The 24,927-nt window shown below is 37.8% G+C and overlaps 2 protein-coding genes across 3 annotated transcripts in view; one reads left to right on the forward strand and one right to left on the reverse strand.

Moving 5' to 3' along the window:
- LOC113045812 (protein Niban-like) overlaps window positions 1-3,044 on the forward strand; it is a 30,049-nt gene extending 27,005 nt beyond the window's left edge. Inside the window, exons 11-14 of the mRNA XM_026206478.1 lie at window positions 229-339; window positions 454-561; window positions 1,284-1,395; window positions 1,482-3,044. Coding sequence (XP_026062263.1) covers window positions 229-339; window positions 454-561; window positions 1,284-1,395; window positions 1,482-2,389 — 1,239 coding nt within the window. The 3' untranslated portion in view covers window positions 2,390-3,044. The remainder of the gene's footprint in view (window positions 1-228; window positions 340-453; window positions 562-1,283; window positions 1,396-1,481) is intronic.
- An 8-nt stretch (window positions 3,045-3,052) lies between these two features.
- The window catches only part of kifap3b (kinesin-associated protein 3b), a 34,080-nt gene continuing 12,205 nt past the window's right edge, over window positions 3,053-24,927 (reverse strand). The window contains exons 12-20 of one of the 2 annotated variants that reach the window (XM_026206479.1): window positions 23,689-23,797; window positions 23,383-23,495; window positions 22,895-23,060; window positions 19,439-19,564; window positions 17,894-17,992; window positions 16,431-16,516; window positions 10,525-10,690; window positions 10,063-10,144; window positions 3,053-4,293 (exon numbers count right to left, since the gene is read on the reverse strand). In XM_026206479.1, the coding sequence (XP_026062264.1) occupies window positions 4,209-4,293; window positions 10,063-10,144; window positions 10,525-10,690; window positions 16,431-16,516; window positions 17,894-17,992; window positions 19,439-19,564; window positions 22,895-23,060; window positions 23,383-23,495; window positions 23,689-23,797 (1,032 nt within the window). In that variant the 3' untranslated portion in view covers window positions 3,053-4,208. The remainder of the gene's footprint in view (window positions 4,294-10,062; window positions 10,145-10,524; window positions 10,691-16,430; window positions 16,517-17,893; window positions 17,993-19,438; window positions 19,565-22,894; window positions 23,061-23,382; window positions 23,496-23,688; window positions 23,798-24,927) is intronic. The other variant, XM_026206481.1, reaches the window with a different exon arrangement.

A 24,927-nucleotide genomic window follows, 5' to 3' on the forward strand; every position in this document is an offset into this window, starting at 1 on the left:
TTAGATGTTTCATGTTTGTGTAATGAAATACTTCATCTGGCTTTCTGACTCGAGTGTAATCGCATAAATCTTTTTCTTTTCTGGAATTCTATATGTCATATAGGCTGCTCAGCGGAGAAGTCAGTGGAGAGCATTGCCTCATCTTGTCATGAACTCTGGTTCCCTCTACAGGTCATGGGAAAATAAATGAACTGTGGCGTGCCTTTTTATTTCTTCCACTCTCTTTAGTTGATGGAGAATGCCGTGTACACATTTGAGCTCCTGCTTCAGTCTGCATTAAAGGAAAAACCTGACAAACAGGCCTCAGTCATGGAGAAAGCCAAGCTGCGTGTCCTCAAGGTTGGCTTTGCCCACATTTACAAAGCGTATACAAACAGCAGTTCACTGTTTTGACAGTAGAATGATCCTAATAAATGTGACAATCATTATGAAAACTTTTGCTTTCCACTTTAGCAATTTGACTATGACAGCAGCACAGTAAGGAAGAAGATTTTCCAGGAAACCCTGGTTGACATCACTCTGCCAGCCATCAAGAGAAACCTGGCGCCCGTCTGCAAAACTGTACGCAAGGTTTTTTTTTTACTTTGGAACATTTAACAGAATACATTATGTAGAGGTATTCTTGCAAGAGGTTTCTCTGATTAAATTAATGGAATGGAAATTTTGATTATTAAAGTATTTAATAATTCTGATTTTAATTAAAAAAAAAGATTTTAATTCATGTGAATTCATGAACTATTAATGGGTTCCATAAGAGATTAATATTTAAAAAATATATATATATTTTATGTGTTTATTTCAGTAAGAAGAACCGACCCATTAGCCGTTTGTTCACTGGACTTTGCCGGCAGCACTGCCCTACTGAAAAAAACAGCATATGCTAGTTAGGTATGTTTTGAAGCATAGCTGCTGGTCTGAGCTGGTTTAAGCTGGTCCTTACCTGGTCATGAGCTGATCCTGAGCAGGAGCTAGTTGTTGAGGACCAGCTAAGTACCAGCTCAAACCAGCAGCCATGCTTCAAAAACATACAGTACCTTACCAGCACATGCTGTTTTTTTTTCAACAAGGTGTATGTGTTTGATTCACTAAAAAGTAAAAAGAGGCAGTTCATCAGAGTCAATCATTCAGGAATCAGACTCGATTAGTAACATTTTACAGCACTGTAAACACTATCAGGAAACTCTTTCAGGCTACTGTAATGCGGAATTCTGTCCGCGTTTGGGTTTGTGATGCGATGTGTTTATGCCAAATAATTTGTTGATTTTTTATTTCTCTTTTTGCAGGAGCTTCAGAATTTTGAACAGTTCGTCTTTGCTGATTACACAAACTTTGTTCAAGTGGAGAATGTCTACGAGAACATACTGCTCAACCTTTTGAATAATGAAGTTAACAAAGGTAAATTGTTTTAACGGTGTTTAGTGTCTGAGACATATGAATAACTTTAAAATCCCAACATGTTCCTCAATATTTCTGCCGTACAGTGGTAAAGGAGGCAGCCAGTCTGAAGAAGAACAACCTGTTTGCTGACAGTACTGACCTGCAATGTGTTAGTCAAAGCAGTCTGGCTGACAGCCGCACGCCGCCCCTCTCGGCCCCCTCCAGCCCAGTCCCAGTCTCTCAACAAGCAGAGCAGAAGATCACCTCTCCATCCAGAGGATCCGTCAGTGAACTGACGCGCGATGCTACAGTCATTCCTACAGTGAAGATTACACCATCTTCTCCAGAACCTACATCACCTTTAAATGTTCCTGAAACAACTCAACCAGCATTACCTGATGATTCATCACCCATTCCAGAGATCTCAGTGACTGAAGTGTCCTCAACCAAACCAGAAACCATCTCATCTGCAGAAGATTCATCTTCACAACCAGAGACGCCGCCTTCTAAAGCAAAGGATGAAGTTACAGAAGGATCCTCTGTCAGTACAGACCGAGCAGTCTATCTCAGCTCAACAGCTGAAGAAACTCCTGTTATCGCGTCTGAAACCCTAAATGTGAAAGCGGATGAAGAAAGTGAAAGTCTAAGTCCTCCTATCAAAGAGGAATCTGTACATATCGTCCAACCTGAAGTCCTCCCAGACTTACGTGTTGAAGACAGTGCAGTGGGTGCCAGTGTTTGTGATGAGCACGTTGTTGAGGATATCAAGGCATGTGAGGCAGTGCCGTCTAGTGATGAAGCACAAAACAGTCCGGCTGTTGATGGTTGTCCTCCTCTGGACCCGGTTCCTGAGGGTCTGGTAGAGGGCGCTGTTGCTTTAACATCAGATCCGGAGAACGAGCCGGATCCCCAGGAAGAGAGCGCCGACAGTGTGCAGGGTATCAGAGATCTCATCATGGAGGTCATCGAGATCGAGGATGTAGTGAGACCTTGTGCTGAAAACCAGCCTTAAAACGGTTTGAATGATGTTCTGATGCCTTTTTATCAACTATTCAGTGCTAACAAAACCAACTAAAGTGTTGCCATTTATTTTCAGTTTTTTTAGTCATCATTTTTCACATCAATTTTCTGTTTTCAGTAGTAATCTATATATTGACATATGATTGTTATGAATTTTTACAAAATAATTTGACTTGCATAGAAACCAAGCGCCTATGTAAACAGAATCCATTTTGTAACACTTTATATCTTATAACATATTAACAAAAACTATATACATACACACACACACACACACACACACACACACACACACACATATATATATATATATATATATATATATATATATATATATATATATATATACTTGCAGTTTTTTTCAATACTTAATTTTAATGTTGAAACGTTTTTTTAAATGTGAAAATAAAAATAGAAACTCTACATTTTTAGATTGGTACATAAATGTTGGTGGTTTTGGTGGACTGACTAATTTATTCATGTGTTGTGCAGACGACGTATTATTTTTAGTAAATGACAGGAGATTATGCTGATCACTAAACTATTATTTTGTACCACGCTGTAGATTTTCTGACAATGAGACACAGTGACTTTGTACATATGATTATCACAGTAAGAGTCTGTTAAATAAATTTCCACAAAACGGAGACAACTCGTCAGTGCGTTGTTTTATTTCTTCTGTTCGCAGTTCATCTGTCAAACTCACAGGATCATTATAGCAGCAAAGGCCAAGATGTTAGGAGGCACGTTTTGTGTCTGGAAATACAGAGCGGTCCTGAATTCACTGTGATAAATTAAAATTACAGTACTCTATACATACAACTGAAAATTGAACAAACATGCTACATCTCAATCAGAAACATAACCAAATTAAAACAACAGCATTAAATAGTACCAGAGGCAGCATTTAGCACTGTACTTAAAGTGTTATAAGACTCAACCATTTTCACAGCAATGAACCCTGGACATTATTAGGTAGTTAATTCATAAATATCTCTTGAGAGGAATAATGCCTTATATAAGAGAACAGACACAGTATATGGTTTTGTTATACATGACAATTAGTGCAAGATATTGAGAATAAAGTGAGTGATGCTACATCATTATGAAGCTGTTAATGCAGTTATGCAGTCAACTCTGGTTAATGAGAACAGGATGAATCGGTCAATCTGTAACAATTTAGCTGATTGTAATTTAGTAAATATGAAGATGAGAACAGATTCATTGCAGTTCAATGAATATACTGTATACTATTAAAGTGCACTCCCTAAAACCTAAAAAAAAAAAATTTAAATAAAAGACTATTTTGAAACTAAAATCTAACTTTAGTTATTAGTAAGTCAGTTGTTTTACTGGTAGAAGCATGAAGCAAATTAAATGGTACCCTTTATGTCTCTCTAAGATCGCAAGATTAAGACATCTTAAACCCAAATGAAGTCAACTGAACTACAGCACTTCATAAATAATAATACATGATATAATATAATGTACACAAATAATCTGTTAAGCATTATTACACAATGCCCAACAACATATTTGCATACATTCAAACCATGAGAAAAGTCAATGTATAACTTAAATAAACATTTGAATATAAAATAACATTTTACATATTTGAATGTACATGAACTACTGATCTTTTTGTTAACGAATAAGTAAAAGTTATTAAGCATCACCAAGCATTTTACAGGGTCTCGCTAATAAACCTGCCTTTAAATCCAAGGGTGGGCTCACATTTTCTGGGTTTGAGCGTTTTCAAGGAGATAAAAGTGGTCTTGTAGAGAGCGGTGAGATGGCGTTATGCAGCAGCTCTATCTGGTGGATCCGTAGCCGTGGAAGAACGGCTCGTCAGGACGGAAGCCGTAGGCAGTGGCAGGACGGCCGTCGGCTCCATTGCTGAAGAAAAACGTGAGTCAATTGAGCATAAATTCTGTTGATCGTGTTACCTCTGTTACTGTTAACATGTTACCTCTAAGAGGCACTAGATGGCCTTCTACCCTTTATACACGCATATATCATTATTTTCTACTGCTGTACAAACAATTATTGCTTAAATTTTTTTTGCTGTTGTTGAAAAAAGTCTGTAAAAAGTGAAAAAAGTATGTGAAAAAAGTTTTTCCTCACATACTCATATGTTACGATTTTTTTTTTTTCTTTATCAATTTCTATGGTAGAGGTCCTAGCAACTGGACACATTTCATAACCTGACACCAATAACGATTAGTCATTAACATGTTTAAATAAGACGTGAACACAAAGAATATAATAATGCACTGGCTAAGATTAAACAAAAAAGGGTCAACAAACAATTGGTTTTGTTGGTTGATTCTTGTTCTGTGATCTCCTGCTGAAGAATATTGTGTTGGAGCATTAATTTATAATATTCTGACAAATATTTATGAGTATAAAATGAAAACGGCAAGCTTCCTTAAAACATTTACCTACTGTCCACGATAGCACAATATGGTCTGCGCTGCATGCTCTCACATAAGGCTGCCAAATGCTAATATTTCAATTCAGTGGGCATCACATGCCAGTGTAAGCATGACCTCTTTATACTAGTTTAACATACTGCATATTATTAGCCATTGACAGTGTACAATACTGATTGTGGCATGTATTGAACATTCAAAATATTCATTACATTATTCATGTAAATCTGATGAATTAGTATTAAAACAAAGAAACAAATGAAGATTTAACAGTGCAGAAGTGAGATTTAAACAGTAGAGATGTGACATAGAGCCAAAGTTCTGGCACAGAGTTCTGTGGTCCTAGAAACAAATTGGCGGTTGGCTCTGTCTGCCTCCCTCTAAACCAACAGGTTCAAGCCTACAGCTTTTAAATTATGAGCTGTTTGCTTTGCCCCTGTGTGCCCACACAACATTGTGTTGTTTTTAGCCTCATATGACCCCCAGTAATCAAACACAGCTCCTCTTAGCACCCCGACTCACACACTCTGCTGTCTAAAATATGTCTTTTTCCTATTGGTCTGCCAGATCTGTCAGGCTGAATTTGAAGCGCGGTTAAGAGGGATTCATGTGCGGGTCGGCGCCACCTGTAGGTGCTCCGAGCCTCTGTTTTTGACTCCAACACCTAAATTTTACCTCAGCACTTGGCCTTTCCTTAAAATCAAGTTCTTTAACAAGAAATAACGGCTCCCAGAGTTTGGGATAATCATCTACAGAGGGATAGCTTTTATTGCGCTGAGAATTTATAGCTGCGAGTTATCAAGAGTTCATTTCGCGCTTCAACTCGGTATTATCACCTCATTAATTACGAGATGATATGAACACCCGAAAAAGACACGATGTCCCTATTCTGATAAGAAAATGATTATTAATGGGAATTTATTCTGCGATTTATCTCCACGACTGACCTGGCCTGTGATCCGTGGCGAACACATTCCTGTCCAATTATGAGGCAGCCTGTCACCTCTTTCTGCACAGGGCTTCAAAACAGGGCAATAAAATCTGAGTGGGGATGGGATTGACAGCTCATAGGGAGCCAGGTCAGCCCTGACGCTCTGGGAGGGGAAACGGCCAAAGGTGCCCATAAAAAAAGACCCTTTTAACCAGACATTGTTTCATAGCTCAGAAGAGTGTGTTTGCACAGGAAACAGGTCTCGGCTCTTTTATAAAAGGACGTTTCTCCTCCTTTTTTCCCCAAGTTGTTCTCCAGCCCGTGCTTTGATCTCCCGTTCCTGTCACTTCTCTGGTTACATGCCCTACCTTGGCTGTGTCAAATCAACAGCTCCCCCTTTCTTCCCCTTCCTTTGCCTGATTGCGTCTCCACATCCCTGTTTTCTATTTTCCTCCTGCGTTCTCGTCCAAGCTCCCCAAGGCTTTATAGGGACACACAACGCAGCGCGCACGGCTTGAATAAAGGCGGATTTGTCAGTATGTTGCGTGCACACAAAAGACACACACAGAGAACTGGTTTTCCTCGGGGGACATAAGAAGCCCATCTGCAGACAGTGTGTCCCGCTCACGGTTTTACCTCAAATCAGCACCTCATCTCTCTTCATTCTCTATCTCTAGGGGTGGGAATCAATAGGATCTAGGACACAGTGCTTTAATAATGTGTACAGTTATCAAAATATATTGTGATCTTATACTTGCTCGTTTCTCTTTCATCAGTTCTGGATTTGTATTTTGAACAATCACCACAAAAATCCCAAACCATTCTATATTATATATATATATTTTACACATACACTTTACATTATTCAATCATACATTACAACACTGATCTGGCAAATCTGATAAATTCTGATAAATTTCCATGATTAAACAGGCATAATTGGCTTTAAAGAGGTCTTCCAAATTTGGAGTATTAATTCCCAAATATTAAAATCCAGAAATTGTTAGACGTAAGGGTGATTTTGAAATGGCTTCGGAGGAAGCACGCATATACAAAGCTTGAGATTTGTCCAGAATAATCTTGTATTCTTTTGACTCCAGTGTCACATGATCCTTCAGAAATCATTCTAATATGCTGATTTGGTGCTCAAGAAACATTATTTATTCGTATTATAAATTGTTCGAAACCACTTCAGTGGAGCTGCTCGATATTTTTATGGAAACCCTGACACATTTTTCCAGTATTTTTTTGATGAATGGTTTTTTATGTAACAGTATAAATGTTTTTTATATCAACTTTGATCAATTTAATGTGTTCTTGCTGAAAAAAAGTATTACTTTCTTCAAAAAAAAAAAAAAATAAATAAATAAACATATCTCATTTATCTTGCTAACCCCAAACTTTTGAACAACAGAATATGTCAAAAATGTCTCTGTTGTCATCTGATGATCATCATATTTTCTTAGTTTTGATCATAATTAACTTCTACCACACAAAGCACGCTAATGACTTTTATTTATACATAAATTAAAGAATGAAACCGTCATTAAATGTGTTACAAAACAATCTTATGTACAGTACATCACTGCCTGAACTGCACTGCTTGGCATGCACTGATAAAATTATGTCGTACAACTTTTTTATGTCGTACAACCATAAACAAAATTTTTGATATGGCTGTACAAAATTTTTGATATGGCTGTACTATTTTAGTACCTGTATACCATGGGAATCTCAAGTTAATTAAATACCCGTCTCTCAGGTTGGCTCGTGAAGTAAACCACTCCAAAAAGGCCTACGTTCACACACATCATTTCACAAGCGTCTTAAGTAAAGACTGAAACTCTATTTGATTATTATGGTAACCTCTGTCACTCAGAGCTGCCCACTCAAATTAAACCATTCATCCCAGGACCCTAATGTTGCCCCCCAACCCTCTGTGTATATTTGAAATGTATCGCTTTACAAAGAGCCGCTGGAGAACTCGCCCCTCCATCTGGATCCCAGCTTCTATCCTCACCCACATGACAGCCCAGCGGCACTCAGCGCCCCAGACGTCAGTCTGCGAAGTGCCCACATCCCCACCCAGCCAAAACAAACAGGCCAACGAGCAGCGCATTCTCCATACAAAGCACACGGCGCATAATAAACACGTCCAGTGGAACAGATCGCATCAAGTACACACTATTAGGGCAAGTTTAGACCACAAGAGCTACATATCGAACACAAGTGGGGGATCTATTTCATCACAGATCAGCTCTCTGGCAAACTTAAAAAGTCAACTAGCACTAGTTTTGATGGAGAGGTGAAATGTTATTTCATCTGTGCTCATATGTATGTGTGTGTGTGTGTTTGTAGAGGAATGTGGATGATATATTTGGCTGCATGGAACTTGAAAGGCAAGTTTATTTTTGGGCCAAAAGAGTATCGTTGACAGAGAGAACGTCAGACAAGAGGAATATTGCCTGGCGCTTTGTTAAACAGCTCTAATCATACTGTCCAAACGATTAAAAGAAAATCACAAAGCTAAAGATGTTTAATGTTGAAGATTTAACAACGCTGTTTTATGAAGACCCAAAAACAAAACGGGTGTGAGATCACAAATACAGTGAAAAACAATGGCCTGATGCTCTATGGCAGCGGTTCTCAATTCCAGTCCTCGCGCCCCCCTGCTCTGCACATTTTTTATATCTTTCTTGTCGCTTCAGATGTTTACAGGATATTCCGCCATGATTCCAGTTCTTAGTGAAAGTATATGTTCCATTTAAAGTGCACTGAAGTGTGAGAGACATATATTGAAATAGTATTTATTTACAGAGGTATATGATGTCACACTTGTCTGTGTGTGAAGAGGTTGCACAGTGCAAATCTGTGAATGAATGTTCAGAGGTGAAGGAAACTTCAACAGATTTCCCCTGCTCAGGTGTTAACAAAGAGAGGCATGCAAAATGTGCAGAGCTGGGGGTTGCGAGGACTGGATTTGAGAACTGCTGGTGTAGGGCCTGTGCGACAAACAGATTGGCACGTCATTTTCAATGTTTGTGTTATTATGCCTTGAAAACGAAGATAACTTGTAAGAGCGCTGGAAGCATCCGTGAGAAAGGGACAATGTTGTGAACAAATCAGTTGTGTTCCATATGCCAATGTTTTCTAGCAAAAGTGTTCTTTTATGGCTATTATGGAGTCTGTCTTTTTTAAGAATAACCTTTAACAAAAAGAACAAAAAACATATGCATCATAGGGGACTTAAAAAAATATGAACTACTGGTTGGTATTTGCAGCCTAAGAGAGCAAATGTGCGAATGTAAATGGCCTGGCTTGTAGAAAACAAGCTTGAGAAAGACTTCCTAGAAGATGCCAGGACAGAAAAAATATTTCATTTTGTCCCCTGAAGGCCAATTTTCTAAATCACAGTTTTCTGAACGGTTTCTTCATAATCAGTTTTACATGACCATTTTTCTGAACCATAGAAATAAAGTTGTAGCCTTTCTACAGGGTCAGTTCACCCAAAAAAGAAAACCCTGTTATTAAGTACCCAAATGTCATTCCAAATTTGTATGACTTTCTTTTTTTTTGTGCAACATAAAAGAAGATATTTTGAGAAATGTAAATAAATGTAATTTTTTTGTCAATGAGCTCCAATGTTGTTTCCAACATTCTTCTGTGTTCCACAAAAGTAGAAAAAGAAGAAAGTCACGCAGGTTTTAAAAGACATGAGAACAAGTGATTAATGTATAAATTAATTTGATTTTCAGATGAAGTATACCTTTAAGACTTCTTTATACAAATAAGCCCCATTATGATTGGGTGTCTCCGTCATAAGACATTAATATGTAAGCCATATGTTAACTTGCTCATGGATGTGACATCATTCGTTTGATATCATTAATTATTGATATGTTTCCATGATATGAACCTAACAATTAATGTGGTAGTTCTCAGTTCAGACTGCTATAGCACTATTCTTATTTGTCAGTTTTTGGTCATAACTGAGATAATTAATTATTAGTACTGTCAATTCAATAAGTTAATTCACTGAGATTAATTATAGAAAACATTTGATTAAAAAAATGAAATACAAAGTACTCTAAATGACTTTTAACTCCACAAGGAGAAACAAAATAGGTCACACACAACACAATTAGTATTAGGATTTTCTTAATTTAAACGTTTTTATATCATGTTAATAAATGTATTTTAATTGCCAGCCCTATCAAGTAACAAAATACATTATAAAGAGTTTTTATTACAATTGTATTTAATGCAAGGGAATGCTGATGAGGGTAACAGCTGCTCACTCACCAGGCGTTGAAGTCTCCATTCTGAGAGTGGAACTGGCTGTAGAAGTCTGGACTGAGGCCTGGCTCTGGGGCCATCATACCATCTGCGCACACACACACACACACACACACACACACACACACACACACAGAGAGAGAGTTTATAGAGTAAACTAACATTCGAGACAGAGACCCAGCAGAGCCACTTCCACCAGCAGCTCTCCTCATTTATCTTCCTGACAACCTCTCACTACGACAAGCCTTTGATGACACCAACTGTACAGACGATCAAGCCAGTATACAGCATCACGATCCCCATGCAAAAATCTGGAAATCTAAATGTAAGGTTTTTAACTTCCTGTGTCTGTCAAGTTGTGGCACAGGATATCAATCAAGTTGTGTTAACTTAGAAGACAAGAGAACGCGGACTTTCTTTCGTGGTCTCAGCCATGAGTGTGTTTGGGGTGTATGTGTGTTTTCTAACCAGTGCTGTAGAAGAGATCGGGCTGCTCCAGAGCGTCCGTATCGTCTCCGTACAGGTAGGGCTCGGCGTCCTCCATCTGTCTGCTTTCTACCATCTCCAGCCACTGCGAGTTATGCCAGCGAAACTTCTCGCTTTGGATCTTCTTCCCCCACTCTTCATCATACTCCTTCGCAGAACACACACAAACATGTCTATTTATTCGCCTGAGATGTGTTACTACCCTCTAACTTAAATTATACCACACAGCTGTGCAAATTTCACGTTGTAAAGAAAAAAGCACTGCCACTCTGTATCTCAGTGCCAGCTCTACTTGAACTCCCCACAAGATATTTCCAGTGAATATTTGAGTGAGAGGGTCCTAAACACCGTCATGTCTGGCAATCTGCCATTTACCGTCCGGACCCTCCGCAGCAGATATATTTCATCCCACAATGAGGGCTTCTGTCTGAGCAGGGTTTTCCCTATAGGCAGTGTCTGCTGATGGTGCCACGGGGAAACAGAGCTCTGGTTGAATCCAGTGAAGTCAGTGATTAAAGGTGCAGAGCCCACAAACTGGGTGGAGTGCCACACACAACACACACCTCGCCCACAGCCGCACGCTTTCTGCTCGGCCTGCACTTCTTGGCGAGATGGGGAATCAGTTGATTTTGTGTTATTGGATTCCTTTGCCAACGCATGTCAAGAGTGTCTACATCAGTCTACCTCAATCTGAAACAGTGCTGAACTAGTGCTCTTCTGAGAGAAGCGTGACTACATAATTGGTCCTCACTTATTTAAGTCCATAAACAATTCAAATCAATCAAATCACATATACACTACTGTTCAAAAGTTTGGGGTCGGTAAGATTTTTTATGTCTTTGAAAGAATTTTCTTGTGCTCAAAAGGGGTGCATTTATTTGAAAAATATAATAAAAGCAGTAATATTGTGCCTATGTAATATTATTTTGCCCGTGATGGCAAAACTGAATTTTCTGCAGTCATTACTCTAGTTTTGATCCTTCAGAAATCATTCTGATATGCTGATCTGGTGCTCAAGAAACATTTATTATTATTATCAATGTTGACAACATAAATATAAATCTTTTTTAACATTATAAATGTCTTTACAGGCACTTTTGATCAATTTAATGAGTCCTTGCTAAAAAAAAACAATAATAATAATAATTGTTTCCTAATTGGGGACCAGGAGCTTATTCAGCTTTCAAGAGTCAAGAGTTCAAGAGTTAACATGAAATATAAATGACCATCAATATAAATAAGTTGAAGGGATCGCTCAATTTTTTTTTGCAATGTACCGTATTTTTCGGACTATAAGTCACATCTGAGTATTAGTCGCTTTAGTCCAAAAATACGTCATGACGAGGAAAAAAACATATATAAGTCACACTGGACTATAAGTCACATTTATTTAGAACCAAGCACCAAGAGAAAACATTACCGTCTACAGCCGCGAGAGGGCGCTCTATGCTCTCCCTTTCACGGCTGGAGATGGTAATGTTTTCTCTTGGTTCATTTCTCTCGGTTCATGTCAAATTAATTTTGATAAATAAGTCGCACCTGACTATAAGTCGCAGGACCAGCCAAACTATGAAAAAAAGTGTGACTTATAGTCCAGAAAATACGGTATGATATTATGATGGTTTTTCTATTTTCTGTTTAGCTTAGTTTTATATTACTGTTTAGTATTTATAACACCAAGGGGCCAAAATAAACCTCTCGTTTTAGGATGGAAAAGTATAGTAGTTCTAATCGGCCATGAATTTTTTTCTTCTTGTTTTCTCATTATAACAACTTAATTTCTTGTGATCTCGACATAACAAGAGTTGTTTTATTCATTACAACGACTTAATTTTCTTGTGATCTTAACAACAAGAGTTGTTTTATTCATTACAACGGCTTAATTTTCTTGTGATCTTAACATAACGAGTTGTTTTTTAACTTACAGTCACACAAAAATGTGTGCTCTTACTGTAGGATATGTCATGGATATATCTGCAAATTTTGCTTTGCCTAGTAATAACATCTACAATACATAAAGGCTGATCAATAACTGTTAATATTTCCAGAGACAGTATGCTAAACATTTTGTTTGTGTAATAAACATGTTTAAATCGTCAAAGCAACACTGCAAACACAGACGGAGCACCTTCAGAAGGATGCAGAACTATTCTAAGATCTTTTAAAGCTGCTTGGATTCAACTCAATTTTAATTGTCCCTTTATTTTAAATAAAATTATATATAATTTGTAATTTTTTGTATTTATTATATGTTGTGACTGGTATAATGTGTGTTACAAGCTTCTGTTTGAAAAGAGTGTTCATGTGTATGTGTGTGTGCAGAAAGAAATGTAAAAGATTATAAAATGAAGTAAATCTACTTATTGTTTAGCGATCACGAGGAAGGTCCTATTTTATCCCAAATATGTACATTAAAGTGTATATACAGTATACAACACCCCATAAGTTATATTCAGGTCTATAGTGCCACCTGTTGGCACAGTTGTGCAACTTTTGTTATGACGAGATCACGAGAAAATTAAGTCATTATAACGAGAAAACCAACTCTTGTTATGTCGAGATCACAAGTACATTTAGCCGTTATAATGAGAAAGCAACTCTCATTATGTCGAGATCTCGAGAAAATTAAGTCGTGATAATGAGAAAACACGAAGGAAAAATAATAATGCATGGCCGCTTAGAACTTCGTAGAAAAGTGAATTGAAATTAAACTTGAAAAATGAAAAAAGAAATTCATTAAGGTTTGGAGTTAAGGAGAACATAAATGATGAATTTGCATAAATATTTATTCTTGGGTGAACTATGCCTTTAAGAAAATTAGTTGTTTTAAATGCTTAAACTATACCAAATGATGAAGAAAATGAATTAATCTGTTACTCTCTCACAGAGCAGCAGGGAAGGGTGTCTAACATCCTTTGCACAAAGCTCATCCCATAAATAACGATTATAACGTTAAACCATCTCTTCTAAGACAAAGTATTTAACATTTAAAATACCCATACTAACTGAGGTTGAGTTTTTTTTGTTTAGTTCTGTATGGGTAGGCACAGGGTGCAGGAGGGGGGCTGCTGGAGCTCAGAGCTCAAGACCAGCTCTCTGTCCCAGCGTCTAAAGGCCCACAGAGGCGTCCTGCCGCCGCCTGCTCCGCTGAATGAAAATATGGATTAATCAGCCGAGGCCCCCTGTGGCAGAACCTAAAGTAAATAAGCCCTGCTTCTCTTTTCTCTGCTCTGTCCATTCATCATGTGGACACAGCAGCACAGAGCTACGCAGGGGCCCGGGGCTAGGAGCCTGATGCAAAGCCCAGAGGGCCAGTGAGAGTACACACTCACACAGACCTGCACCCACAATTTTAGAGGAATTGCTCACCCAAAAATGAACATTCTATCATCAGTTACTCGCCAGTATGACTTACTTTCTTCTGTGAAATGTTAGAGTGTTTTTATTCATTAATGGCCAAAACTGTTGGGTTACAAACGTTCTTCAAAATATCTTGTTTTGCGTTCTACAGAAGAAATAATGTCATACAGGTTTGGAACAACTTTGGAGTGAGTAAATGATGACAGAAGTTTCACCTTTGGGAGAACTATCCCTTTAAGTTTGTTCCAGCCTGGTTTATCACTTTATCTTAAGGGTTGTTGTTTTGTATTTGTCAACAATACAGTATTGTTCAAAATAATAGCAGTACAATGTGACTAACCAGAATAATCAAGGTTTTTAGTATATTTTTTATTGCTACGTGGCAAACAAGTTACCAGTAGGTTCAGTAGATTCTCAGAAAACAAACAAGACCCAGCATTCATGATAAGCACGCTCTTAAGGCTGTGCAATTGGGCAATTAGTTGAAAGGGGTGTGTTCAAAAAAATAGCAGTGTCTACCTTTGACTGTACAAACTCAAAACTATTTTGTACAAACATTTTTTTTTTCTGGGATTTAGCAATCCTGTGAATCACTAAACTAATATTTAGTTGTATGACCACAGTTTTTTAAAACTGCTTGACATCTGTGTGGCATGGAGTCAACCAACTTGTGGCACCTCTCAGCTGTTATTCCACTCCATGATTCTTTAACAACATTCCACAATTCATTCACATTTCTTGGTTTTGCTTCAGAAACAGCATTTTTGATATCACCCCACAAGTTCTCAATTGGATTAAGGTCTGGAGATTGGGCTGGCCACTCCATAACATTAATTTTGTTGGTTTGGAACCAAGACTTTGCCCGTTTACTAGTGTGTTTTGGGTCATTGTCTTGTTGAAACAACCATTTCAAGGGCATGTCCTCTTCAGCATAGGGCAACATGACCTCTTCAAGTATTTTAACATATGCAAACTGATCCATGATCCCTGGTATGCGATAAACAGGCCCAACACCATAGTAGGAGAAACATGCCCATATCATGATGCTTGCACCTCCATGCTTCACTGTCTTCACTGTGTACTGTGGCTTGAATTCAGAGTTTGGGGGTCGTCTCACAAACTGCCTGTGGCCCTTGGACCCAAAAAGAACAATTTTACTCTCATCAGTCCACAAAATGTTCCTCCATTTCTCTTTAGGCCAGTTGATGTGTTCTTTGGCAAATTGTACCCTCTTCTGCACATGCCTTTTTTTTAACAGAGGGACTTTGCGGGGGATTCTTGAAAATAGATTAGCTTCACACAGACGTCTTCTAACTGTCACAGTACTTACAGGTAACTCCAGACTGTCTTTGATCATCCTGGAGGTGATCATTGGCTGAGCCTTTGCCATTCTGGTTATTCTTCTATCCATTTTGATGGTTGTCTTCCGTTTTCTTCCACGTCTCTCTGGTTTTGCTCTCCATTTTAAGGCATTGGAGATCATTTTAGCTGAACAGCCTATCATTTTTTGCACCTCTTTATAGGTTTTCCCCTCTCTAATCAACTTTTTAATCAAAGTACGCTGTTCTTCTGAACAATGTCTTGAACGACCCATTTTCCTCAGCTTTCAAATGCATGTTCAACAAGTGTTGGCTTCATCCTTAAATAGGGGCCACCTGATTCACACCTGTTTCTTCACAAAATCGATGACCTCAGTGATTGAATGCCACACTGCTATTTTTTTGAACACACCCCTTTCAACTAATTCAACTAATTGCCCAATTGCACAGCCTTAAGAGCGTGCATATCATGAATGCTGGGTCTCATTTGTTTTCTGAGAATCTACTGAACCTACTGGTAACTTGTTTGCCACGTAGCAATAAAAAAATATACGAAAAACCTTGATTATTCTGGTTAGTCACATTGTACTGCTATTATTTTGAACAATACTGTAAGTGATTACTGATTGTAGAAGTATCTTGATGTTTAAGCAGTTTTAATGGCTTTTAATGTCAAATTAATCAGTTACACTTTTATGAAGTTTACATATTGCATAGTGTCATCAAGCTTAATTAACTGATTAGTTCCTATTATCTTTGTAAATAATTCTATCTTCAGGAACAATGCAAATTTAATTGGGTACTCTTTATTTCAATAGTCCACTTTAGAAATTCTACAAACTATATTTGCAACTACACATCAATGCCTAAGTGACTTCTAGACAGTATAATATCTAGTCGACTATAAAAATAAAGAATATGAGTTAATCTACAAAACTGTCAAAGTCTGCAGAGCCAGAGCTATACATCTGCGCTTTCTCTGTCACCACAGATAAAAACCAGATGCCACACGCATGCTTTGATGTGGCCGAGGCTTAACGAGCAGGCTAATAAAGTGAATGAAACACTTCCCCAAACAAACCTGCCTCTCAAGAGTTCACCACCAATTATGCTATCTAATGTCAGCATACATGGTCAGCAAAAACACACACAGAAGTCTGATTTGGATTTGTGGGCACATATGCAGTGGGGTTGTTTGTGAATACTTACAGCAATGATGTCCAGAGTGTTGTCACAAACCTGCCGGATCTCCACATTTTTGTCATGCATAAGGTCAATGAGGTAGACTGGGGCCTCTTTGAATTACTGTTAAGGAGTTCATAGTCCAATTACCATAATTATTATTTTATTTTATTATAACCATGATTACTAGTGCTCACTCTTTGTTCATAAATATTTAGTAAGAGCTCTTAAGTGGCCATATTATTATTTGAGAATATTATAAATAGTTAGTATTGCGTTTTATTAAAGGTGCTGTATGTAGGATTGATACCGAGTGGTTGAACTAGGTATTGAAGTTGAACTAGGTATTGAATACTGGAGGGTTTTTTTTTTTTTTCCACCCGGCCCCTCCTTCTCAGACTTGACGCACACGCAGGTTGCCAGATTGACAACACCAACATGAATGAGTGTACTTGACGATAAATAAAATGAAATACGCTGTGTTTTCCGCCAAGCGGCAACCCAGGTCACTGAAATGCAATTGGGTAAACTGTCAGTGGGTGGGTTTCACAAACCAAAATAAAAAGACTGATATTCCGGCCCAGAAAACACATTTTAAAATGAGAATAACTGACTGTAGCATTGTTTTTAAGATAAACAAGTATGTTAACTTAGCATGTTTCTTAAATATCTGCAAACATATTATGGTATTTTTATGCTTTAGTAGAGTCAAAAACGTACATGCAGCACCTTTAATTTAGTGAAGTACCCTTTTTGGCCATCTTTGCCATACAAACTATACTAAATACTAAATAGAACAACGGAGTATGAGGATGTGAGCAGCTCAGTGTAAATTTGCCATCATATGATCACAATCAAATCTGGCAAATATCTTACATTGGAGCTGAAATCTTACATTTTGTGGTCTTGGTCTTTAGACTTCTTAAAACCACATAATAATGGCCTTTGTCTGGGTTTGAGTCCCACTGGTCTGGTCTTTGGCAGTCTGATTTTAGCCTGTACTCTAAAATGTTTTGCCATGAAATTTAAAAAAATTGCTACACAGTGTAACATCAAAAATGTTATTCAATATGTCTGAATCAATAGAATAAACAGATCCATAGGGTGACAATTGCAAACTACCACTTTTTACAGCGCAGTCAAACTTGCTTTTTTAACATTCTTCTCCTTTTTGGATTTGAAAATAATTATGTATTCTTACACATTAAATTAAATTAAATTAGTGCATTTAGCAGACACTTTTATCCAAAGCGACTTACAGTGCATTCAGGGTATCAATTTTCACATATCTGGTGTTCCCGGGGAATCGAACCCCCAATTGAGCTACAGGAACACTAATTTAAACACACATATCTGCAATATTCAAAACTGAATAACCCAAAAGTATCAAAGCACCAGTGAACACAGGCCAAACAGCCGTCAAAGACCAATCACAAAACATCTGCCCAGATAAACATACACAGAAAACCAATTTATTTTAGTTAGGATACGAGTGTCCTTAATGATGACATCTCTGGTGGCCTGGTGGAAGACCATCTGGTAGAAGACGTAGATGATCTGACACACAAATTCATCGTCTTCCTGTTGGGCTGGTAACAGCAACACAAGCAGATGAAGAAAATTACTTTGGCATCACAAAATCAAACATTTTGCTTCATATAAAGTAGAATTGGACCGAAAATATTTCCTCACGGACATATATTATTATATGGAAGCATAATCGTTTCCTCATCACGAGAACATCTGCACGTCAGCATTAAGCAGAAATGTGATACAGCAAACCAACAAAACGCACACTCCAGTGCAGCTGCGCAGGCATTTCCTATCCGATGGAGCCTGTTCATGCGAGCTGACGTTCAAAACCTCCTCCGGTGGATCATGTTTATGTATGAAGGCTCTCGTGAGAAGCCGCCATTTGGCGAAAGTATCAACTTCTCCTCTGAAATGATACAGAAAGCTCCTATGGAGGACTGTGCGGTTGTAGCTGCCCCGTTTAATAAAAGCCTTTATTTCAATTTCGATCTGGCTCAGAACGCTCTCGTCCCCTGGGATGGAAATTCTTTCAGAAGAATGATAGCAAAGAGGCTAGCTGCTCCATGGGACCAGAAACCGAATACCGCTACAGCAAGGAGCTGCACAAGCTTTGCACAAGCTACAAATAACATCACAGAGAACATGTCAGCGCCTCTTCAGATGAGAAAGAGCCGGTGAATGAGTATACGAACATAAGTGCTGAAATGTTATGTATAAATAAAACAATACCCAAGCATCTGTCTATGTGGCGTCGCCAAATAATGCCTATCATGAGGAAAAAAATTAGATTTGTTACTGCATTGTTGTGATCAAAGTTATAAAATATTATATTGCATGTAGTGCAAAAACATTTCAGATGTTGAATTTCATGTAATGGAAACCACTGTGTCTGGAGTGGGGGAAAAAGTTGTCAAGTATCTTTCCTTTTTCTCTTTGAGAGGAGCTGTATATGTTGGGACGGTCGCTAGTTTGGCCCTCCACCTTCTTGGCTCCTAAACATTTATTCTTTTTATGGCAAGGAAGAGCCCCGCCATCAGGCATGTATTGAAATGAGGGCTCACATTGAGCAGAACCAGCAAATCTGATGCATGCCATGAACCTGGTGCTTTCCTGTTCCTGAAAACACTGTCACTTCCCAGCACATAATGCACAAAGCATGTGGCCCACGCAGCCATGGGCTGTTTATTTATTCTAATTTAATATTAGTTTAGTCTAAATAAACTCTTCAAAACTCATTTCATCAGATCACATTAGGGAAGATAAAGCATGCCAAATTTGGTATTGAGCGGCTACAGACATGCAAAGCAGGGGGGCAGCTGTTGCGATTCAGCCAAACTAAAGTAGAAATCTAAACAGCACTGATCTTTTTCTCTGGAATTTAGGTTAGCGATAATGAAAAAGATTTTGTGTCGAGAGGTTTTTGGAGATCTGTTTGTTTCTTTAAGCACTCATGCTCTGGCTTAATGCTAATAAATGTGTGAAAGTGTTTGCAGCGTGCTTACCATTTAGCAGCTCAATTAGAGCAGGAATAATGCCAGACTTAGCCAGCATGACGGCACAGGAATCGTCCATTGACACCGTACCGATCATGATCACCACCTCCAGGATCAGGTCATCCTCTGCTGAGCCTGAAACTCAGAGGTTAAAGGTCAAGTCTGGTTTGGCATAAGGAAAAATGCTATTTCATAACACTCCAATAAGGAATGCCAATGAATGACAAGAAAAGAGAAATCATTTCACTTGGAGAGACAAGAGAAATCATTTCACTTGGAGTCAATAAACGATTAACACTTTCCACCCTGCGGAGGAATAAATCATTCTATTGTACTATTAATGCTATAATGCTACGAGTAATTCCTAAATATAAATGTAGTGAAGTCTTGGAAAATCTTGAAAGTTTGTGTGCATTGAGAATCATATTATTTTTTTTTACTAAAGTCCAGGTAGCACTCATTTTACATGCAGCACTCATGCACTGCCGTTCTCAACTCCGTCAAATTAAAATCTGGTGCACTGTCAAAATTAAACTTGAACACATCGACGCTAATATTTGAAAAATGCCAAATATCAGCCGATATATTGGCCTTGGTGATATATATTTTGATGTTTTGCACTTGGCGATATATATTTTGCACCTCAAACACATCGCCCAAATACAAAAACTTACTGGCCGATGCCGATATTTGAAAAAAGCCAAATATCTGCCAAAATATCGGCTTTGGCGATATATAGGTCAACCACTATACTTGACATTCAATATTTTACATTGGTAATATAAAATACTCCATCTAAAACTTTTAATCAGCATTTTGAACAATTCTACAGTTCATACCAGTTTTTTGAGTTAATAGTAGTTAAGAGACTACACAGACTACTTGTATTTTTTTTAATGATTTGTCACACACAGGAACATTTAATGAACAGACAAAAGATGATGAAAAATTTGTCAAGTATGTGATCTAGCACCTTGAGGTCATCAAAAAAAAGGCCCAGTTTCAGTCATACAGTGTAGTAGAGCTATAGTCAAGTCCAGCTTTGTCGAGTCCAAGAGAAGTCCAAGACCAGGACTAGTCGAGACCGAGTCAAGACCAAGTCCAAAGAGGTTTGAGTCCAAGTCAAGTGCAAGTCCAAATGAAAAAAAAAAAAAAAAAAGAATCCTCTTCAAGACCACATACTTAAAGCTGCGGTAGGTAACTTTTGACGCTCTAGCAGTTAATAAACAGAACTGCTCGCGTCTTGCGGAAGAACATCGTAGCCGGAACTACTTCTCTCTGTTTATGTCTATGAAGAATCACAAAGATACTGGGTTACTCCGCCGCGGTATCCCCGAATCAATCTAAAATAGTCTGAATATAAACACTTATTATAGGTGCACCCTTGTGATTCAGGACAAGCTAAAAACACGGTTTGGAAAATGGATTCATGGTGTACTCGCTTATTATATACATTTTTCGACATTTTGAACACAAACAAAGTTACGGACCGCAGCTCTGATTGGTTGATTTCTTACCGGGAGCGGTCAGTAACTGCAAATGGCAATAGGACCACTGGGAGGAGCCAGAGGAGCTTGATTTTTTCACAGATTATCTGTCTCATATTCTACTGTCAGGACATAATGACAGGTTTAACAAATATGTAAAAAATATATTTTTACAAAAATTACTACTGCAGCTTTAACTACTGATAATGTATGTGATGTGAGAGACAACATATCTCCTATTCTAAGAAAATAATTTTACATGATTATTTTTTTAATGATCAAAAAGCATGTGCAAAGTAACAACTCTGTAGGTGGGGGGTCTCTAAACTAGATCCTGGATGGCCAATGTCCTGAAAAGTTTAGCTCCAACTGGCCTTAACACACCTATCTGGAAGTTTCTAGTGTGTCTAGTAAGAGCTTGATTAGCTGGTTTTAGTGTTGTCACGGTACCAATATTTCAATATTCGGTACGATACCAGTGAAAATCCACGGTTCTCTGTGCCAATTTCACTACCACAGAAAAACACAAAAATATGCTAAAAAAGAAAAAACTTTTTATCAATAAAAATAAAACCAATCCCATTCTTTATATCTTTAAACAAGATTCACCCAAATGTAATTTGTCTTTTAATTAATGAAATTTTAACAAATTGTATTTTTTGGTAAATAAAGGGGATTTGCTATTAAAATTAAAACATGGAAAAAATATTGTGTGATTTATTTCTTTAAAAACTTTTATTAATTTTTTCAACAGTAGTAGCAGTATCACATACATTCTACTAAATAATAGTAATATTTCTAGCACAATGCCTTTATGTAAAAATGAACTTATTTTGACGGGTCAGCGTGAATACCTTTAAATTGACACTGGTTTTACTCAAATGAAATGGCAAAATGCTTGTGAAGTGACTGTTTATGTATTTATGTCCTCATTGAGACGGCAGATGCTGAAATTAATGCAAGCGTCACGTGCTTCAGTCTATGTAGTAAACAAACCATTCATTTTTTCACACTGAGACGTGCAGAACATGCAGGATTCATATTTCAACCAACTTTTGTGGCTTAACATTAACAGATACTGGTCCAAATGGAGATTTGATTGGATTAATTTATGCTAACTTTTACAAATTCTGTGACTGTCCATATTAAAATATAAGTATAATTTTCATGACTGGATTTTGAGATTCCGTCTGCGTTTTCTGCTTCGCGGAAATCATAGCGCTGTGTGCGTCAAGAACCGGGTTGAGCGGGTACTCGGTACCATCGGTAGTTAAAGAAATCTGGTACTGTGACATTTTCATTTTTTTAGTACCGACTTGGTACCGAAGTACCGGGTCTTTTGACAACACTAGCTGGTTCAAGTGTGTTTAATTAGGGTTGGAGCTAAACTCTAAAGGACACTGGGAGTTTGGAGCTGTAGGGTCAAATAATTTTTTTAATGTATTTTATTTACATTTTATTTACTTTATAATGCTGCTGTCTGCTGACATAATGTCTGTGGTCAAAAATTTAAATGACTGATGCCTTGGCGCAGCACACACAAACGCAAAGCTCGGGATATGACAAATGCACACGATTAAGGCTAGAAGGGATACGTTTGGCTCTACTGGGCATGCGCACATAAATACAGCCTAATTTTTGTCATACTGTACAACATTAATTAGTATTTCATTATTGTAAAGGGTAAGTTTAAGGCTGGGGTAGGTGTAGACATTAATAATATACAATCTAACAGGTAGAAAATTTAATTAGAAACATTTAAACTTTCCAGAACCCAGCAAGTGCACCGCTTTCATGCTTCATTCTTTCCCGTAACAAAATTGAAAGCTAAGCCAAGATGGAAAAACAGCTGATAATAGCTGTAAGAGGCTAGCCATTTTTTAAATGAATTTAGCACTGTACTGTATGTAGTAGGCTGTATATTAGCTTTCCATTACAAATAGGTCCTGAAACACAAACAGGTACAGGTTAACTTTACCGGGTTTGAGGTGGTCTTTGAGGTAGGGCACCAGGTTGTACTCTTTCAGCAGGAGCTCCCAGTCCAGGTCAGGTACGGTGAGGTTTGCCATTGTACCCAAGCACTCAATAACAAACTCTTCTTCACCCTCCTGCTTGATCTGAGCTGCCAGATCACCCACATATTCCTGAAGGGTAAATTACAAAATCTCTTTAGCTATTCATTTAGCACAGGAATTCCCAACCTGCAAGATAAATTAAGGTTTTCAATTTTTGCTTTATGAAATTACAAATTTAATTTATTTGGGCAATCAAATACATAACAGAATACTACAAATAAATAAATATAACATTTAATTTGTAATTCTTTTATCATTATTATTTATCGTTCACAGTATGCATTGTTAATTTGTAGTGAATGTCAACACAATGCTAAATTATGCCTTTATGTTTTCAGTAAGTAATGTGAAATTTGTGACTGATAATGAAATGGCAGAATATTAAAATTACAATGAAGAGCTGTTTCAGAGGTCCATCGTGCTGTGAGATGTTCCTAATCATTTTCATCAGCAGCGGGTCCTTCAGTTTCAATGCTCTTTTCATCAGCATCTTCAATCCATTACCTGCAGGGCAAATACACAACTAACCACGATCAGCCAGAGATTGATCATAAATTTGAACAGATTCCATTTACTATTAATTACAGAGAAGCAACAGCTGTCACTGGTGTGTGACAGTATACTTTATTACATGTAAACACAGATGTTTTGGACATGTTGCATGTTAATCCAGAAGAAATTAGATTCAGGCTCTTACCCTCACAAATAATCTGAGCATTAGTCTCGTTAGCAGCCAGGTTGATGCAGAATGAAATGAGCTCACTGTCGATTCTCTCTTCTCCATGTTCAAAGAGCATTTGCATGAGCTGTTCACACACAAAACAGGATTTCAATTAAAATGACTATACCCAGGATATCAAAATGAAAACATATTTTTCTGTAGAGAAAGAAAGTGATGTGACATACACAGCCAAGTATGGTGACACATACTCAGAATTCGTGCTCTGCATTTAACCCATCCAAAGTGCACACACACAGCAGTGAACACACACACACACTGTGAACACACACCCGGAGCAGTGGGCAGCCCGGGGAGCAGCTGGGGGTTTGATGCCTTGCTCAAGGGAACCTCAGTTGTGGTATTGCCGGCCAGAGACTCGAACCCACAACCTTAGGGTTAGGAGTCAAACTCTCTAACCACTAGGCCACAACTTCAATTTCCAAACATTAATTTTGCCATTAATTGTAATAATCCAATGAGATTTTTGTTTGAACAAGGAGTCTGACAACAGCCAGTGCTCCACACAGAGATCGGATCTCATCATCATCCAGTCTGTCTGGAATAACATGAAAAAACTTGACAGACTCAATCCAGAAGAACAGTGGAAATTTCTCCAAGACACTTCAAGAAACCTACCTGCAATGCTGTTAGGCAAGTTTTAGGCACTTGTGTAAAAATGTTGAAAAATGAGGATGCTGTGAAAAATAATGTCATTTATAGATTTCTTTATCAATTACCTTCTATTAAGTAAATTAAATCTACATTTGGTGTTACCATACTTTGCTTTAATACTTTTGCTTTTGCCCTAGGTGCACTAGCACATAGTTGAATAGTTGCACATTAAGGTAGCTTTGCAAGTAGGTCTCCTGAAGCATTTTGCTGCCACAGTTCTTCAGGATTTAACTAGTGAAAATACTAGTGTTCGAATAATTTTGTCCACCACTGTATTTAGCCAAATCTGACCCTTTTAGACCAGTTTAGTCCTTTCAGTTCACTTATGACAGACACCATGATTCAATTTCACCTATAAACTTTTGTGATTCCAAATGTAAATAAGTACTAAAGAATCAGAACATTAATGTATAATTAAATAAGATCATCTAAGCCCAGAATAGTTTGTCTCTCTCACATCAGGGCTCATGTGTGGTTTCCAAACGTCCTCAGAGAGTGATGTCACAATGGGCCTATTGAAGCACATTTCAAAACTGAGGAGTA

The sequence above is a fragment of the Carassius auratus genome, chromosome 27 (assembly GCF_003368295.1).
Source record: "Carassius auratus strain Wakin chromosome 27, ASM336829v1, whole genome shotgun sequence".
Taxonomy (NCBI): domain Eukaryota; kingdom Metazoa; phylum Chordata; class Actinopteri; order Cypriniformes; family Cyprinidae; genus Carassius; species Carassius auratus.